Here is a 20,956-nt window from a genome sequence, read left to right as displayed (position 1 = left end):
ATATATATGTTATATTGTTAAACAGAAGTTTAAAGTTACTATTGTATTTTAACGAGTCCAATAATTTTTCGAATAAAATTTGACAAGACAGTGTACACTGAATTACTTCTCAAACTTATATTATAAATACACATAGTTTGCATTCGATAGTTATATCATGTATGTATTAATTATAGTCAATGAATAATAAAAGAAATCTGAGCAACTTGAACTGTTACACATAAAATGTAATACAAAATATACGATCGTTTGTCAAGTAAAACTGCATTTAATCAAGCGAAACACAAATGATTGATATTTTCCATCCTGTGCTGTTAATAATTGTCATCGATAGTTAACCTTTCTGTGCTCCATGTTTCTTTTTTTTTTCCTGTTTAATCACGTTGCATGCTCTAGTTTCACAATGTTGCAAAAAGAGTGAAACACGTCAGATCGTTGCAGATGAAATTCACAACAAAACTACAGCGGCGACAAACAATTTGAAAATCGAAATTTTCTCGTGAACGAGGCCTTGAACGAAAAGAATTTCATTCTGCTTGTTTTATCTCACGAGAGATCTTAACTATTACTCGCGTGTATTTAAGAAGATACAAAGATAGGGGAAAGATAGAAAGATAGGTCAGACCACCATTATTTTTTTTAAATAAGATATTTAATAGATATTTAATAGATATTTAATAGATATTTAATAGGGTGGATCCCACGATCTTATCTTAATTAAGATATATGTATGTATATGTATATTTTAAAATAGTTCAAATTTTTTATAAATACAATAAAAGTTCCTAAACTGGTAATCAACATAATTTTCTATAAGACACACCAAATAGAACACCTTTACATTCATTGAAATTTATTAAAAATAACAAACTGTTCTCGCTATCTTTTAACTAATAAAGACAAAAATTTTTACGAAGTTAAACACATCAGGCTTTATCCTACTTTCCCCAACTGCTAGTCGAGATAGGAAATCGAAAAAAAAAAAAAAAAAAAAAAAAAAAAGAAAGGAGAAGAAACATGCAAATTACGAGTGGCGATATTTAAAAAATGAAATCTATTATACAACTACGTATTGAAATGGAGACATCAATTTCTTTCTCATTCCAAAGATTTCACTTTTGCATTTACATTACTAATGTCTCGCGTAAAATTCCATTATTTTTTTTTAAGCTCCTTTATTCTATGTTCTAACAACAATTACAATTAACCGTATTACTTTCAGAGATTTTACATTAAAAATCGTGAGAATTCCGATAAAATTGTCAGTACGGTATTATGCTGTTACAAATGTGTGTTTCTACGTGTAATGTGTTAGTGAGAAAGCATGATTAAACAGAAGAAGCGAGTCTTTCTTCTTTCTCTCGAAGAATTCGTGTAACAGTTCCCAGCAAATGAATGTTACGATTGTTCATTCTTAGATAGACATTTAGATTATTACGTTATTACGTTAGCTTAGAATTTTCAGCTATAAATCTAGGTGAAATTTCAAGCTGCGAATTTTAAATTGTACGTCAAATTGCTGTTCTAAGTTGCAAATTTTTTTACTACAAGCTAGATCGTGATTTTGAATTGTAGTTATAAATTGTAAATCTTAAATTATAAATCAGACTGCGATGTCGAATTGTAAATTTTAAATCATAAATAAGTTGCAGCACCAAACTGCAAATCACACCTTGTAATTGTAATTTTGAATTATACAATTAGATCCCAGTTCTAAATTGTAAATTTTCAATTAGTTAGACTGCGACTTCAAATTGTAATTTTCAAATTATAAATTAGATTCTAAATATGTTATAAATTGTAAATTTTCAATTACAAATAAAACTGCAATGTCAAGTTATAAATTTTAAATTATGACTTAAATTGTAACTTTAAATTGTAAATATTGAATCAATGGCCATTTTTAAATGTGAATACATTACATTCTAGGTTTAAATTCTATATCTTAAATTACAAATTAGACTATAATGTCAAATTATAAATTTAAAATTATAAATTAAATTGCAGTCTCAAATTGTAAATCTTGAGTTGCAATTTTAAATCATAAATTAAATTTCAATTCTGAATTTTAACTCACGCACTGAACTGCAATTTCAAGTCGTAAATTAAATCTCTAGTTCTGAATTGTAAATTCTGAATTATAAGTTAGACTGCAATGTCAAATTATAAATAATTCCAAACTGTAAGTCTGGAATTGTAATTGTAAATCGCAAATTAAACGTCAGTCCTGAATCGTAGAGATTTAATCATGAATTAAATTGTAAATTCCAAATAAATCAAAATAAAAAATTCCAGTGCTTAGAGTTAAAGTTTTTAATTGCAAATCAAATTGCAATTTTACACTGTACAATTTCGAACCCGTGACTCTGAATTCTAAACATTGAGTCGCAAATTTCATAGACCCTGAAATCGTCATTTCAAACCTAACTCAAACCTCAAGCCACAAACCAAATCAAACCACGGCGCAACTACGCCACCCTAAACTTCGGATGCTAAATTTTTAGAACTTGAGAATTTTGACTTCGAATTTCTCTTTTTCAGCCAGTGTCAGTTCGCACGAAACCTACATTTACGTAACCACGTGCTGTTATGATACATCACCCAAAAAAAAAAAAAAAAAAAAAAAAAAAAAAAATATTCCACTGAAGCGTACGAGAATTTTCGTGAGGCAACGATTATGTGAACGCGCCACGTGAAAGTGTATAATACGAGACCCAGGTGGATCTCCACGAGTGGAAAGTGGACGTCAAACGGAGTAACATTTAAACCAACTCTGCAGTTACACGCTGGTATCAGTTCCTCGAGCGTTCCTCACGTGTTCGTTTTGTTTGTTGTCGTTTGTCCGCCAGTTTCAAATCGGCGTAGTCGTCGATACGAAATTACGCTCGTTGTATTACGAGATCGTAATTACGACAAGAACCGGTTGCGCGTAATTTGTTGCAATAAAACTGGAACTCGCACGTGGAGTACAGACGAGGCGCAAACAGTTTCAAACAGGGAGTGTTCGGTGGATGGGAAGTGGATCGGTGGATGTTTCATGTGTCGGAGAATAGGTGAGATTCGCCGACATTTGAGGAGGAGACGGTTAATATCACGGTGTGTGATTCGTTGCTATTGTTTCTCCTTGTTTTTCGCGCAGCGGAAAAAAGAGGAGAAAGTTTCAGTTGAACTCTTGCGGTGACGCAACCTTCTCGCTGTGCACCGTACTCGGGCATAATCGAGAAATAATAAAATAATAGCAATTAAGTGGAATTTTGAGTATTGGTGAAATAATAGGAATTAAGTGCAATTTTGAATATTGAAATTCGGTTTATTTTTACGACGTGCCACGTCGAGAATTTTTTGTCCCAAAATTGCAACGCTTCCTCAGTTTTAAGTATATTTAAGTAGAACGAAATATCGGCAAAGCAAATATAATAAATTTATCACTTCTCAATGATTTCTATCCAGTGATATCGTACAGACGAGTTCAAAAAGAAAGCGACGAGTTACCGTATACGGTTTTGGTCGCTCGTTATGGTCCGCAATTGGTCAAAGCTCAAATTGCATCCGTTTGTTTTATTCTGAGATGTTTTTACGCTGTGTAACAGACGGAAAAGTGAAGACACTTTTCTTCACGATTTACACAAAAAATCGTGTAATAGAAATATTGGAAAGATTTTTGTCGTAATTCAATCTAAAGATTGAAACAGCCTTCCCTCAAAAACTTGTTGTACGATTTTTTTTTTTTTTTTTAATTTTTTATCAATTTATTGAACCTCGAATATCAAACGAAAACGAATAGAACAATTTCTTGAATATTAAGGCATCTATCAAGTAACATTCAAAGTTCAATGAAATGGCAAATGAAAGAAAGGGAACGTGCATCAAGTTCCACTCTCATCACGAGTCAACTTCCCACTAAAGAGGAAGCTTCGATTTCTTTGTCGATTGATGAATCAAAAAAATGTTTCACTGTTTCCACGTACTATAACAATTTACAGCATTTTCGACAAGAAAAACAATTTTAAAATAGAATAAACGGCGAAAGTGGAGACTTCAAGCTTCAAAATGAACGCAGGCTTTTCTTCTTTTTAGAAAATTACAACAGTTTAACGCTAGAACTGCCAAAGTGGTTAAAACCTATTAAACATTTTACAAATGTAGAACAATATATTTTTAAAGATTTGAACGATCCTGCATGAAATACATAAATATATTATTTATCTAGATTAATTTAATAATTTATTTACTGTTTCACTACGTATAATTTAATTAATAATTTATATAAATAAATTTAACCATTTATTTACTGTTTCACTACATAATTTAATTAATAATTAATAATTTCATTAATTTAATTAATAAATTTATATAAATAAATTTAACAATTTATTTACTGTTTCACTACATAATTCAATTAATAATTAATGATTTAATTAATTTAATTAATAAATTTATATAAATAAATTCAATAAATGTATAAATAATATAATAAATATTTATTATATAAATAATATAATAAATTTATATAAATAAAAGCTACTGTATCTTTTTACTTTAATGTCTCTGCTTTAATTGTTCTAATATTAAATATTTAGTGTCAGAAAAATTAACGAAAGTATTGATTAACTGTATACACTACAACAACTTAAACTGAAAAGTTCGTGCGTTTTTGATAAAATATTTCTGTTTCTATAATTTTAATAAATTCCTCTTACCACAGTCGCAAGTATATTTTAAAAATATACTAAAATATACTAAATATATTTTAAAAATATACTAAAACTAAAACAACCGGTCTTTAAAAATACACATCGAAATATTCTACGTACAGATCGTTATAATCTAAACGAGAATAACTGAAATAAACAAACTGTCTAATACAAACAGAAATAAATATCAATTATGCAGAAGTGCGCGCAACGCAACTGCATAACACGCAAAAATGTTTAAAGGGGAAGGATAGAATATTTAAAAAAAGTTATTTTAGCACATAATATGCAAAAATGTTTAAAGAAGAAGAATAAAATATTTAAAGTGGTGCATTAATTATAACACCTGATTATAGAAGAAACAATTTTCGATTTTCATTTATTCGACGATTATTACTTGTTGTTTATGGAACATTTTAAAACTGAACATAAATATCCACAGTATGCTAATAACTGTACATTTTTATCTTTCGGTTATTTAAATTGCCGTGTAATCTCATTCCGAGGTAAATGAGCAAGTTATTTTGTTGTCAACGGTGTTGATGCAACTGCTTTCAATTAGGAGTTTCAACGTTTAAACTTAATTAACTGTGACAAGTACTTATCGCGAAGAAATTGTAATTTTTCGCGCCACGACGAGATATAACGTACACTCGATCGAAACCTAAGAAATACACGTCAATTGGAGATACCGTAGAATATTTGTTATTTTTTAATTACAATATAATAATTGTTATATTTACAATAATTGTTGTATTTATAATTTATTTTTATCTGAATTTGGACGAGTGAAAGAAAATATAACTAGACTGTGAAATTTCAAAAGTGGCAAAGATTCAAGAATCATGTGGTATACGAAGTGTAACTTTTCTATTTCTTATCTTTTAAAAAATATACATTAAATGTTATATTTAATCTAAATTTAGACTAATGAGAAAAGTATAACCAGACTGTGAAATTTCAACTGAAAAAAAAATTCAAAAAACATGTGATCTTTTTTATTTCTTGAACAAGTGTAACTTTTTTATTTCTTATTTTGAATAAAAAAAAAAAATTGTATGTCGGCGAGACAATGTCACATAAAAAAAAAAAAAGAAAGAAAAAATTGTGCTGCTATCTTTGGTATAGACTAAAAATCTTCTTTTCCTTACAGAATTATTATTCGTAATTCCAATTACTAATTGTTCCATTATTCTTTAGAAAGATACAAATTTTGGAAGATGTGAAGATTTAAGTGCAAATGTAGAAACATAAATATAAAATGTAAATATGAAATATAAATATTAAATATAAATATGAGCATAAATGTAAATGTAAATACAATATTATAAATACAAAATGTGAACATAAATATAATTTAAATATAAAATACAAATGCAAAACCACAAATGTAAAAAATGCAAATCAAAAATCTTTCCTAGCTTACGAAACGAAATTACAACCTTGGTAAAAATTTATATTATTATAAGTTTTATATAAAAATTATAAAATATTATAAGTTTTATATAAAAATTATAAAATATTATAAGTTTTATATAAAAATTATAAAATATTATATATTATATATAAAATAAATATTATAAAATTTTTATATTACATATTACATATAAAATAAATATTATAAAATTTTTATATTATATATTACATATAAAATAAATATTATAAAATTTTTATTTTATATGTAAAATAAATATTATAAAATATTATATATTACATATAAAATAAATATTATAAAATTTTTATATTATATGTAAAATAAATATTGTAAAATATTATATATTACATATAAAATAAATATTATAAAATTTTTATATTATATGTAAAATATATATATTATAAAATATTATATATAAAATATATATTATAAAACATTATATATTATATATAAAATATATATTATAAAATATTACATATTATATATAAAATATATATTATAAAATTTTCATATCATTTTAAATTACCATCACTCCAAAAAGTCTAAACGCAACGGATTACAAAATTCGCGAATCAGAGATTTTCATTTCCTTGCAGAATTATGACCACCCTCGTCAAGCAACTCCAACTGCTGCTCCTGACAACGCTCTTCCAAGAGCATCAATCGCTCCTAGGCGGTATAATCAACTACGGCCCTACGGAAGAATCTCTAAACAGGGTCGATCCGAACGGACAAAATTACGACTTTATCATAGTGGGCGCAGGATCGGCCGGATCGGTACTGGCCAATCGCCTCTCGGAGAACGAACGGTGGAAGGTGCTCCTACTCGAAGCTGGAGGGACCGAGACCTCGTTGCAGCAGATACCCATTCTATGCGGCTACTTTCAACTGCTCTCTCGGTTCAACTGGGGCTACAAGGTGGAGCCCCAGGAAAATGCGTGTCTCAGTATGATCGATCGTCGGTGCTCGTGGCCGCGGGGGAAAACTCTCGGTGGTACGAGCACCATTAATTACATGATCCATACGAGAGGAGTCAAGGCTGATTATGATAACTGGGCCGCGCTTGGGAACGAGGGCTGGTCCTACGACGAGGTTCTTCCTTACTTCAAGAAGAGCGAGAAGTTCAATATTCCAGGTTACTATTTATCTATCTGTTACTATTAATTTATCACTATTGTTCATCAATGTTAATTTAATTAAAAAACCCAGACAATTGCTGGGTAGTAACCGTAAATTCGTTCTGTTTGTGTGCTTACTGTAAGATTCGGAACATTTTCGCGGAATAATCAGAGGCAATAATCAGTGTAAAATCTTTGAAAAAAAGGAAAAGGAAAAACGAACTTTACGACCGTAGATAGGAGATTCACGATTTAAAATGCGATCAAGTACAAACAAACAGGGTACGACCAATGCACAAACAAACAGGGTACACAACCCTAATTAACATTCCCCCATTCATATCCATCAGGCTTGCACAACACGTCGTATCACGGCTACAAAGGGCACTTGTGCGTGGAACAGGTGCCCTACCACACGGATCTGGCCAAAGCGTGGCTGAAAGCCGGACGAGAGCTCGGCTACAACATCATCGACTACAACGGCGACGAAGAGATCGGCTTCTCCTACCTGCAGCTGAACATGGACAGAGGGACCAGGTGCAGCGCCTCGAAAGCCTACCTTCGCATCGACCGACGAAATCTGAACATAGTGACGAACGCGAGGGTCGTCAAGCTCCTCGTCGACGAGGGCACGCGGCGAGCTTACGGCGTCGAGTATGTGAAACACGGGCAACGCAACAGGGTGTACTGCGCCAAGGAGGTGATCCTCTCGGCGGGTACCATCGACTCGGCGAAACTGTTGATGCTGTCGGGGATAGGGCCCGAGGAGCACTTGCGAGAGTTGGGGATAAAGGTGATCCGAAACTCGAAGGTCGGCTACAACATGTACGAGCACATAGGCTTCTTGGGCCTGACGTTCGTGGTGAACGAGACGGTGTCGTTGCTGCAGAGCAGAGTGACACGTCCCACCGTGGCTCTGGAGTATCTGCTGAAAAGAAGCGGCATGATGACGATCCCGGGTGGAGCCGAAGCGGTGGCATTCCTCAGGACCAAGTACGCCACCGACAGCAGAGCGGACGTGGAATTGTTGTTCGCGTCTGGAGGACTGAGCTCTGACGGTGGTCTGCCACTGAAGAAAGCCCTGAGAATAACCGACGAGCTGTACGACACCGTGTACAAGCCGATTGAGGAGAAGGACGTCTGGACAGTTTGGCCTATCGTTCAATATCCGAGGAGCGTTGGGAGGCTCACGCTGAGGTCCAAGGACCCATTCGCACCGCCTCGAATGGACCCGAACTTCTACTCGCATCCGTACGACTTGGAACTGGTGTTGGAAGGGCTGAAACTGGCTGTGAATATATCGAGGACCGAATCGTTCCAGAGGTACGATAGCAAGCTCCACGACGTCAAGTTCCCGGGCTGTGCGAGCCACCAGTTCGCCACGGACGATTATTGGAGGTGCGCTATCAAGCACCTGCCCTCGATGATGAATCACGAGATCGGCACGTGTAAAATGGGGCCCGAGAGCGATCCCGGCGCTGTCGTCGATCCGAGATTGAGAGTACATGGCGTGAGAAGGTTGAGGGTGGTTGATGCCTCGGTGATGCCCGTTATGCCCAGAGGACACGTAAACGCAGGGATTTTTATGATCGGGGAGAAAGCGGCCGACATGATCAAGGAAGATTGGAAGTGATTGGTCGTGAGGATTAGATTGAACCTTGAGAGACGAGTTTCGTATGGATTGGTGATTTTCGTGGACTCGATGGACATTTTTCAGTGTGTGTTTTTCTTTTTCTTTTTTTTTTTTTTAATGTATTTAATGTAGTATCGTTGATTGAACGAATTATTACGCGAGAGTGGAAAATAATTCGTTTTATCGAATTCCTCGAAGTTTTCTCCAGATTTTCATCTCTGATCTTAATTAATAATTCTAATTAATAATATAACTGATGTGAATAGAAATATTAATTTCACTTGTTTTGTTAATAAGTGTTTTATGAGATTCTACGTGCGTATTAATGATAAATATTATAAATATATTATATCAGTACACATTTATTTGAAGCTCATCAAAATCAACTACATATATTCTATTTAAAATAATCACCAAGAAAAGAAAGATTGGCAAAAAAATAAAAGATTACTGAGATAAAATTGTTAAACAACTTTGAACGATTCGTATCTCTATTCGTTTGTAATAAAACAACGTCAACGCAACGATGACTGAATGTAATTTTTCATTTTAATGCACAATGCAACATCATCGTGCGGAATAGTAATTTTGCTTCATTTGTTAGGTAGAAGATAAATGGTTTGCGTGCACAACGCGTGGTCGCGCAACAATCAGGTGACCCACATCGTTGTTCATTCTAGTAAAAGCAAACTTTATGTACAAAAGCATAGACTACAGATTAATCAATGATGGCATAAATATGAAGGATGAATCATACTTCTTTCCATGTACATACGTATGCAATAATCTATTGTATATTATTTTATACGTATGTTTAATGTATACACAAGATATATATGAAGTATCTATACACACACATACACATATATATATAGATAGATATTATATTTATAAATTTATATAAATTTATATAAAATTTATATTTTATATAGATAAATATTAAAATTTAAAATATATTTTTATATAAAATTTATATAAAATTATATAAATTTATAATTATATAAATTTTATTTATAAATACATATATATATATATATGTCATAATATATGTATATATTTTTTTATATATTATATTGTATACTAAGTAATTATTATTAATAACGAATGAATATGGGAAAATATAAAAGGACAAATGAAACGAAATAAAATTAATAATTTTCTAAAATGGAATTATAGTTAACAAGAGATATTAGCATTTTGCTGATATTCAACGAGTTAAAAATGATTTGTTTGAAATTAATCTTTCGTCTGTCAGCAATAGAAATCGCCAACAATCATTCACTAAAAAGATTCTAATTATATTATAACAAAATTTATTATAATTCGTTTCATAAGTGAAGCATAAAATGTATTGAATTTGTTATATCGTAATTTAATAATATGTGTGGAAGTATTTTTAGAGACTCATAAATATTGAAAGTCTTGTAAACATTCCCGCCATTTCAGTTATGAATCTGTAATATCGAGCTGTAATATCGATCGTTTAACAATTAATTGTTATCTTCGTTCCAATTTCTGCAGCAATATAATCAACATTTTAGACCTAATTCCCCTGCTAGCTATAATTTTTTCACCTGATGTCGTAATATGACTATTTTTAATTAAGTTTTTTAACCAAGTAATTATCCGAATGAATGTTACACGTATCTAGGGAAAAAATATCAGTCACAAAAATCTACAACATACAGATGTATATCGAATAAATTTCAAATATTTAAAATTCGAATATTTAAATATTTAAGAAAAAAGAAACAAAAATTTTCAAACATCTTTTACATAACAATTTATTAAAGTTAATTAAAGTTAAGAAATTGAAAGGAAACGACGATGTATCTTATATTGTAAATCGGTGAAAAAAAAATTACCATATTTAAAATCACCAAAACAATTACTACGAGTACAAAATGTGAACATTATTGTTACAACTGTGATCAAAAAAAGTTTCATTTACTTTAGGTATTATATGAATTTGATTCGTTTTTAGAAATAATCTAATTTTAACAAATTAATTGAAATCCATAAAGTACTTTCAGTAAGCCTCTACCTTTCCTGTTTCAAATATAATGTATGTACGATACTTCCTGACTGTAACTTCTAGTAACATGCGCAATTACGATTCGTGTTCATCTTCGTACGTAAAAAAAAAAAATTCTCCCAAGCAAACAGAGAGAGCAATGGCGAGAAACAACACGTACGAAATGAAATCATTTGTTAAAACAATGAACCGTCAGCGTTTGCACCGACACATACATACATATTCGGATTATTAACCCTATGAGCCTGTATCCAATTGCCTGAATTAAACCACTGTCTATCTCTATTCATTTCACCTTGAGGTTATTCAAGATACACTCGTATCTCTGTACACTCTTCGACATTTTTCTCCCAATATTGACATCAATATTCCGATCTTCCAACAAACAATACGATCGAATTAACATTCCTATTTGTTTACCGCGTTCCGTGAATCACGTTTTTCTTCTTATCAACAACGTGACAATCGAAGTTAATTTCATAGAAATTAAACACGTTACATCTCGACGTTTCAGAATTTAATCGCTCGTTTGCTCTGACGTTAAGAATAAATTCCCACGTCCGTCGTGTATGACGTGTACTGTTATTCAACGCAGAGACGATTAGTCGAGATTCTCTCTGCTTATTGCGCACAAAGGGACAGAGCTAGTGACACATGCACAAATTGGCAAGTGTCACTACGCGTGGGCTCGAACACACCGATATTGACAGATCAGAATTGGTCAGAGTTAATTTGCAAATTTACAGATGCAACGTAGAAGCAGCTCAGCAAACACAACAACCACCAATCATTCGAAGCGTACCACCGTTGACGTATTTTTCGCGTAACCGGCGATACACAGAATCTCAACTTACTACGGGGGAGGATCAAGCGGTGCAGCTCTAAGTTAATATATCGCATCGCCTGACTAATCTGCGAGAAAAACACTCATACCACATCTACTCCACGTACCTGATACGACGAGAGCCTCGTTTGGACCGCAAGTGTGAACGTTTCCCATTGTCAGATCAGATTCAGTTTCTCTCTTGAACGAGGCGCAGCGACAACAAACCGGCACCAGCAAACAACCAGCACTAACACCGTCACCGTACTGACACTGAACCGCGCGTTAATCGGGCAGTGATAAAATACAGATTGTTTCAAATACCCCGGTAGATCATTAATAACATGCAACGACTCGTGTTAGCCGCGCGTCGTAAGGTTACGATGTCACTCAAAGCCACTACCCAAAAATTGTTCGTAGCTTTTGCAAAACCCTAGCACGCAGCGCTGCCAACCGCGAAACTTGCGCGCACGGCGACATCTCTTCAAAATGGATGCTCTCCCTTCCAGGCTCATATTCTCGTTTTTGAATCGCGTTACGTTCGCCTCGAACGAGCATCGATGTACAAGATTAGAAAAAAGATTCAATAATCACGGAAATTCTTTGAAAACGTTAATAATTTTTCCGAGAATTCCAATTATAATTCCTATCTGTTGCAACTAATAATTTCGAAGCTGGCGCGAAAGTTTAAATTTTAAAAATTTCAGCGATAATTTTGCAACGAGGTTTTATCGAAACGCATTGGAGAAAAAGATGAAAACTTACGTATTCGTATTCGAAATGCATTTTCATTTTCTTGTTTAAATATAAGGAATCGAGTTTTCTTCGAACTGTATCAAAATGTATTTGATTTGTGTAACGAAAAGAAGAAAAATATATACGAAATGTTAAACAACATAAGTTTATATATACTATACATGCACATGTATGTGCGTGACATTTTAATGTTGTGCTTATGTCATATACTCTTGGCAGCACTGGTAGCTATCTGTAAGCATAGAACAAAACATAACCTCTAATGTTTGATACTTACATAAGTTATTGTTTCACTTTGTTTTTACATAGGATTTAGAATATAATTTGTTTCGTGTAATAACGATCGTTAAATTAAACGCAGTTTTATTATTAAACATCGATAAAATGTCGGAAGACGAAGTAGAGAGCTTTGAGATCACAGATTACGACCTTGAAAATGAATTCAATATTAATCGTCCCAGGCGTAAATTATCGAAAAAGCAGCAAATGCTTGGTGAGTATTACTTTTCAGACGATTATCATGTTTGTTCAGAATGTTATTGAATTCGTCTTTTTGTCGTTGTAACGTGAATGTCAAAAACTAACCAAAACTTTGTTGTTTTAGGCATTTGGGCCGATGATAGCGACGAGGATGAATTGTCTGCCAGACCGTCGTTCAAAACTTTTGATAAAGGACCAAAGAATTATACAACGCCCGTGAATTTTGTAGCGGGAGGCATTCAACAAGCTGGAAAACCAAAAGAAGAAACAGGGGACAAAGACGACGATGAAAGTGATAATGAGAGCGCAAATAAATCACAAAAAGAATTTCCAAATAGTTCAAGGTAAATTTCAGACAATGAGACTTATTTGCTTCATGCTCTCTTCTGATTGATAAGTTATTTTTCTATTTGTAGCTCTGAAGATGAAAGGCCAAGTTCCTTACAGCAACGCACATCATTTTCATTGAATACCGATGGAGACATTGCAGGTTTACGTAGAAAGAAGCATAAAGTAAATCCTTTGTTAATGCAAAGTGGAATGGGAAGTTGGGAGGTTTATACAAAAGGAATTGGAGCTAAACTGTTGCTACAGGTATGTATAATAGTAATGTAATAATTATTTTATTGATACTATCATATAGATATACTTATATCCAAACATTGTATGATCTAGATGGGTTTTGAACCTGGAAAAGGCTTGGGCAAACAATTGCAAGGTATAAGTGCACCAGTAGAAGCACATCTGAGAAAAGGTAGAGGAGCAATTGGTGCTTATGGTCCGGAGAAAGGTCCTAAAGTTCCTGAAAAGAAAAAGGATGAAGAAACGGAAGAAGGAAAGGAATCGAAAGCCAAATTATCGCAATGGAGAAAAGGAGACGCAAGTGTGACAAAGAAAAAAGTAAATTACATATATCGGAGCGTCGATCAAGTTTTGGAAGATGGAAAGCTAAAACCCAATAAGAAAGTAAGAATATCAAATGAAATGAGTAGGGTTAAAGTCATAGATATGACTGGACCTGAGCAAAGGATTCTTAGTGGATATCATGCGATAGCTGGAGGGCAACAACGACCAGACGAGAATGTTGTAGTTACCGATAAAAAATCTAAAATTAATTTTGCACTGCCAGAACTTCAGCACAATTTAAATATACTTGTGGATATGTGTGAGCAGGATATTATACAAAATGACAGAAGGACACGGCATCTAAGTGATAGAGTAGTTGCGTTAGAAGCAGAAAAGAAAAACTTATCTAAAGTCATAGATCAACATGGTCAGTTGATTGATACGTTAGAAAATGTTCTCGCAATTGTAGATAGATTGATGGACGAAACAAATCAATTAACGTTACAAGAAACCGCAGATGCTTTCAAAGACTTGCAAGATAAATATTATGAGGAGTATAAAATGTACGAACTTGGTGAATTAGCTAGCAGTTTCGTTGGCCCGAAGATAAAGGATTGTTTAGCTAATTGGAATCCATTAATACAACCGAAACAATGTATTAAACTATTCCATCAGTGGAAAAATATTTTAGTGACTGGTACCACCACTCTCCAGACAAGAACTATGCATCCATATGATCATCTTGTCTGGAATTCGTGGATGCCATCAATTAGGGGTGCTATACAGTAAGTAATTTGTTTCACTTGAAAAATTTCAGTCAGTGTGCTTGTATAATATTATATATATACGTATATGATTTCTTTTTTATAGACAGTGGACGTGTAGACAACCAGAACCACTAATTGAGTTACTAGAACATTGGATGCCATTGCTTCCAAAATGGATATTAGAAAATATTTTAGATATGCTAATTCTCCCTAAATTAACCTTGGAAGTAGAAGAATGGAATCCTCTTACTGATACAGTGCCTATACACACATGGATTCATCCTTGGATACCACTTTTAAGTATGTACACATACAAAATTAATGTACCATTAATTAAGAACACGAAGAAATTATGTTAATATTGTTATATTATTGTAGGAGTTCGTTTGGATACTTTGATATATCCAATAATACGACGTAAACTGGGATCCGCATTGGGTGGTTGGCATCCATCTGATAGATCTGCTAGGTTAATGTTACAACCATGGTCTACAGTTTTTGCCAAAGGAGATATGGAAGCTTTTCTAGTAAAAAATATCATCCCAAAATTACAAATAGCACTTTCAGAATTCGTTATAAATCCACATCAGCAACATTTAGATCAATGGAACTGGGTGTATGAATGGAAGGAATTAATTCCTTCTCACATAATGGCAGGGTTGTTGGATAAATTCTTTTTCCCTAAATGGTTACAAGTTTTGGCTTTGTGGTTAAATCATTCTCCCAATTATGATCAAGTTACGAATTGGTATATGGGATGGAAAAGTATGTTGAGTGAAAAAATATTGGCCGAACCATTGGTGAAAGGTGCGTGTCTAAAATTAAGAAGAAAAAAAGTATTAAATTTTTACTAACGAATAAAGTTGTAAATCTATAATCATACATTTGTTAATTTACAGAACACTTTAAAAAAGCATTAGAAATGATGAATAGAGCAGTTTCCGTGCCGCAGAGTCATCAACCTGGCGCGATGGAACAAGTTTCGTATTTAACGAGCTTAGAAAGGACTCAACCTACTATGTCACAAATGCCTTCAACCGCTCAACCTAGAATGGAGGTACGATTTAATTTTAATTTACTTTCAACCTTTGGATCACTAGATTGCAGAACCTGTCAGTTTGACTTCATATTATTATAAATATAATCTGGCTTTATATTTTTAGTTTAATATTATTTTCTCAAAATGTTATAATTATACTCGACATTTTTGCCTTTTGGGAAAATTAAAAGATGCAAAAATAAATATACATAATATATAAAAACACATAAAACATCTATTTTTATGCACTTAGAGAAATTTAAAAGTGTAATATTTTTATGCATTTATAGAAAAATATATACATGTATACAAAATATCAAAAGTACAGCACTTGTTATATTTAAAAAGTGAAACAAGTCTCTGTTTAAATTCTATTTCTTTATCTGTATTTCTAAATTCTTCTAGTTATAATCTAATTAATCTAGTTTCTTAAATCTAGTTATAATATTTAAAGCAACATCTGTAACCTTAAAAACATAATGATATACATAAAAATTTTATCCATAAGAATCTTATAAGAAAATATTATTTATAAATTTGTAACGCAGATGTTTAGATGATTATTGGCGACGTTTATTCAGCAAAGATGTTATTGCTTTCAAAATAGTCAGTCACCAGTATGCTAAATTAATAAAGTTCTATAAATATCTTATCAATACTATGTATTATTTTTTTTTTGCAGAGACTTGCTGAAGCAGTCAGAACTGCATCACAGATACCTCAAGGTTTTAAAGATCTCGTTGAAAAGAAATGCGAGGAACGAGGTATATTATTTATGCCAATACCAAATCGGTATAGAGAAGCAAAACAAGTGTATAAAGTTGGCAATGTTCAAGCTTATATAGACGGAAATGTTTTATTCGTTTGTCACAATGGCATGAATTGGATGCCAACGCACTTAAATGCTTTACTAGACATGTCTGAACTCTAGAATGTTCGGACAATGTGTATAATTATTTATCTTGTATATATGTTGTAAAATAACCTTTTAGGACACAATATTAAAAGAATTACACTGGATCAAGTGCAAAGCAAATAAAATTAATTGTCATTTTTTATATATCTGGATTTACAATAATTCATTACAAACCCTTTCTTATCTACATCTAGCACATCATTCAACATAAACTATAAGAAGCGACTATTATGACTTTTTTAAATTAAAATTTTGATAAACACATGTACATAGGAGTTACAAAATATTTACTACAAACATATTTGCTATAGCTATTTAAGCATATAATAAACGTTAAAAATGACCTAACTGAATATTAAATGAATATTATTATATTTATTGTGATGAATATTTATTAACGAAATATTTATTAATATAATGCAATTATTAATATAATAATTGTATTACAATTATATTAAATATCTTATAATTTGTGTTATATATTTTTAAAATTATTTCAAACTTGACTAATATAATCATGACAATTGACTACAATGTTAATGGAATTTCAAAAGATTTTATATATACATTAAAAGTTTCCATAAATGTTCAATTACTTTCCGAGGTAAGTAACTGTACCGCATACATTTGAAGTAATTTCTTCGTAACCTATTGCTACATAAATCATTCCCATTAAAAATCACATCTATTTGCATCTTTGAATTCATATCCTACCCTTCCTCGTCATTCTCTGTCTTGGTCCACATAGATGATCTCGTATCCCTTCCAGAAGTCAAGTTCTTGCTCCCGTTGATTGCGATTCCGATTTTTCGTTTTCGTTGCAGCTGTCGGACGTCGGACAAGAAGTTGGGCCAGCTGGTGTACGCGCTGGTCGTCATCGTATCGTATCACGTCTCGTCGCATTGCCGTGAAACTTACAGTCACGTGTGTTCTCCAAATATTGTGATAGGTACAGTACAGAGTTACATCGGTATACATTTAGTGAACATGGTCAAATTTTGGAAGATATTATAGCAGTATTATGGAAAATTAGATATATAATCTTACATAATATTATATTTCTATAATTTACAAAATTATAAATATAAAATTAGCAAATTATAAAAATTCAAAGGCAATTAAAATTGTAGGCAAATTTTAATAATTATAAAAATACTTTACATTAAATTTAATAATTATTAAAATTTAATAATTATTAAAAATACTTTACATATATATAAAATTTAATTTAACAATTATAAGAATATTTTGTACAAATAAACTATCTACTCCTTTTCTAAACCAGACTCAGAGCTAGAAACACGTCGTTTCCTGGCTCAGTGGCGCCGTTAGAAGAACACCCGTCTGCCGCAACAATACGTCTAATTAATCAGCGTCCATCTGTAAGAAAAAGAAGAAAAAGCAAAAATACTCGTTCTCAAAGGGAAAGAGGATCGTTGCACTGATCCTGATCGCGCGCTCGAGAAAAATCGTGCACACGGAATCCTGATCGAACGGCCGCGGACAGGTTGCTCCTGTTGTCAGTCAGCCCGCGGCGTATTCCAGTTTTCCCTTCGATTAAACCTACCTGGGGAGAATGATGATTTCCGGTGGCGTCTGTTTCTTGCCCTCAGCTGCTCGGCGGCGCTGCGGAGGTTGAAATAGCAGCCGGATAGAGGGAGTCTGATAGCGTATTCCGTCAGCATTGTGCCGATACCAGTTTCTAGAGATGGGATCAAGTTCAATACGTACTCAAGTTCGACGTCTAAACTTCTCTTCTATACTCGAAAGTAAGAATGTTTCAACGAGTGTGATTGCATTGTCATCAAATTCATTTTATACCTGGAATGAACTCGACGTTTATAAAATTACTAGAGTCGAATATGTGTCAGACGCATGCGCGTCAAATATATGCGTATCAGACGCATGCGCATTAATTGCAACAGAGAAAACGCGTCTGACAAGTCAACATTTGAAAATTGTGTATAGAAAAAATAAATTTCACGCTTCCAGTCGACAAAATCCCTGTCACAACAAAAATCTAATCTAGCTGTAAACATTTATGGTTTCCTTGAATCAGAAGATGTATTGTCAATTGTTCGTCTGTTTTGTTCTTTTTTTTTTTCATTAATTTTCAGGTTATCGCTCTGAAACTTGAAAGATACATATTTATATATCCACGTATTGATAATTTTATTTTGTTTACTTGCTACTTTACCATTACACTTCATCAATAAAATACACCATTAAAATAAATACATCATAAAAATACTAGATTCTAAAACAAATTATTAGTTCTTAGCTACAATTTACTAATAAACAAAATAAAGAAAATTCTGAATATAGAGGACTAAGTTGCATATATGCAACGGTATTAGTAAAATGGAAGACAGAGAATATTTGAAAATTGTTGAAAAATAAAAGCGAAAATGGGACTTTTCATAAGGTTATGACGCATGCGCGTTAGACACATGCGTGTCAAACGTATGCGCAACAGACGCATGTGCATTAGAGATACTCTCTATTCACCAATATTTGAATTTACTTGGTAGTGTTGTTTTCATTTTCGCAAGTACTCGCACTCAAACATTCGAAATGATCACGCTTAGGTCCGAGTATACTTGCAAGTATTATTGAAAATGCTTGATAAATGATTCGAATCCATCCCACTTGTGAGGCACTCGTTCCCATCTCTACCAGTTTCTCTCGTTGCACTCAGCAGAGAGAAAGAGAGAAACAGATGCACAATGAGACGAATAAGGCGAGGAAGGAAAAAAAAGAGGGAAGCTGGCTTTTTGTCGAACTACAGCCGGGTTCATTCATGAACCCGTTCTTCAACGAAACAACGATGAACGAACGACGAGCGTACCGGATGCCGACGAACGGCTGGGAATGCGGCTCTAAGGGGTTAATTGCGCGAATTACGTGAATTGCGTGAGCACGTCTCGACATGGTGCATCTTAATCGGACGGAATTATCGGCTTGTTGTCGTGTGTCACCACGGCAGCATGATAAAGACAGAACGTCTTACGTAAGTAAAAGCTTGTTCTCGCGTCGTTCTTTTCGATTGGATTGGATTTGTATTTGATTATAGATGAATTCTCGAAGACGACAAGGATTCATGGATCTTAATTTAGTTACTGAGGTATTACATCTTAAAATATTGAAGAAAATTTTGTCTCTTTTGCGTGATTCGGTTCAATTGATCCGAGAGAACATAAAATGCAAAATAGAATTCAATATCTCAATTTGTTATAATATAACATACTATTAAGTTATACTATATTGGTATTATAATTAAATATATGTAACTGATATATATTAATATCAATTTAAATTACCACTGTGACTTTATCGTCAGCTTGAAGTCTCATTATAAGCTATTATTTGCTGCCCTACAAAATAGGCGACTTTTTAATTACCCTTCCCTAAAAATACGCTAAAATGGTATCTAACGATAATAATTCTTTTTTAGCTTTATCCAACGCAAGACAGACATACAAGAGGGTCGAAAGCGTTCGATGAAATACAGTTAATTAATTATTGGGTTGTCTACGTCACGCTGGACAGAACAATGGGCGCGTTGAGCAGCACCAGTGTTACTATTTCGCGAATGCCAAATTAAGACCGGTCACCTTGTATGGAGTCGTCGTGTATCGAGAACGAGCCTCCCGGCTTCGTTTAATTAATGCGTACAGATAGTTGTTTAAAATCGCCTGGCTCCGCCCACGCCTCGTGGCGCGGACTCGGACGCCATTCAAGACGAATATAATTGCAGAGAGCGCGCCGTGTGCTGACACCCCGTATAAAAAGCAAATGTTTCTACGATGGAGAATGTCTTCGGGATATGCTGGCAGCGAGTATGAGATTCGTTTAATTCGTTTCAGTCTCGCATTTTGATTTTTCATCAGACTAGATGAGATGATTCCTTTCATACCCGACATGAGGGGGTACGTATGTGCAATCGTTTGCAAGTATTTGAAGATTTTTAGTTTGCAGTAACAGTATTTAAGTTTGAATGAAATATGAGAGTTAATGACAATAGATAAAATCGGTACTATGGAAAAAATAAATATATAAGTCTAAATTTCTTCTTGAAAGATATGATAATAATATCTCAATTATATATTATTCTACACATTTACTATTCAAATATTATTAGTGCTCTATTAACTTAAGATTTTAAAATTATAGGTATTTAATTTTACTTTACATTTGTATTTTACAGTCTCCTCTTATAGAAACTATAAAACTGAAAACTGAATTAAAACCAAATATAAAACCAGTATAATATCTAAATCAACAATGTTAAATATTATTTATTAATCAATTGAATTTTAAGAGAAAGGAAAAAATCTATGAGTTATTATATATAGAGAAGGTTTAACCATTAACAGATTATTACTGGGGTTATTATTACTTCTATATATTATAC

The 20,956-nt window shown here is 32.8% G+C and overlaps 2 protein-coding genes across 2 annotated transcripts; both read left to right on the top strand.

Moving 5' to 3' along the window:
- Positions 1-2,946: 2,946 nt before the first annotated feature.
- LOC122533558 (glucose dehydrogenase [FAD, quinone]-like) lies at positions 2,947-9,724 on the top strand. The gene is made up of 3 exons (XM_043663390.1): positions 2,947-3,053; positions 6,726-7,264; positions 7,598-9,724. The coding sequence occupies exons 1-3, from the start codon at positions 3,031-3,033 to the stop codon at positions 8,878-8,880; spliced, it is 1,845 nt and encodes a 614-aa protein (XP_043519325.1). The 5' UTR covers positions 2,947-3,030; the 3' UTR covers positions 8,881-9,724.
- A 2,971-nt stretch (positions 9,725-12,695) lies between these two features.
- On the top strand, positions 12,696-16,686 carry LOC122533555 (tuftelin-interacting protein 11). Its single transcript, XM_043663384.1, has 8 exons — positions 12,696-12,987; positions 13,099-13,318; positions 13,391-13,568; positions 13,650-14,605; positions 14,691-14,887; positions 14,966-15,394; positions 15,487-15,644; positions 16,309-16,686. Exons 1-8 carry the CDS (start codon positions 12,879-12,881, stop codon positions 16,555-16,557), a joined length of 2,496 nt encoding a protein of 831 aa, XP_043519319.1. The 5' UTR covers positions 12,696-12,878; the 3' UTR covers positions 16,558-16,686.
- Positions 16,687-20,956: the final 4,270 nt, after the last annotated feature.

This window comes from Frieseomelitta varia, unplaced genomic scaffold (genome assembly GCF_011392965.1).
Source record: "Frieseomelitta varia isolate USP_RPSP 00005682 unplaced genomic scaffold, Fvar_1.2 scaffold_539, whole genome shotgun sequence".
Classification (NCBI taxonomy): Eukaryota; Metazoa; Arthropoda; class Insecta; order Hymenoptera; family Apidae; genus Frieseomelitta; species Frieseomelitta varia.
This window is presented reverse-complemented; position numbering and strand designations above follow the sequence as displayed.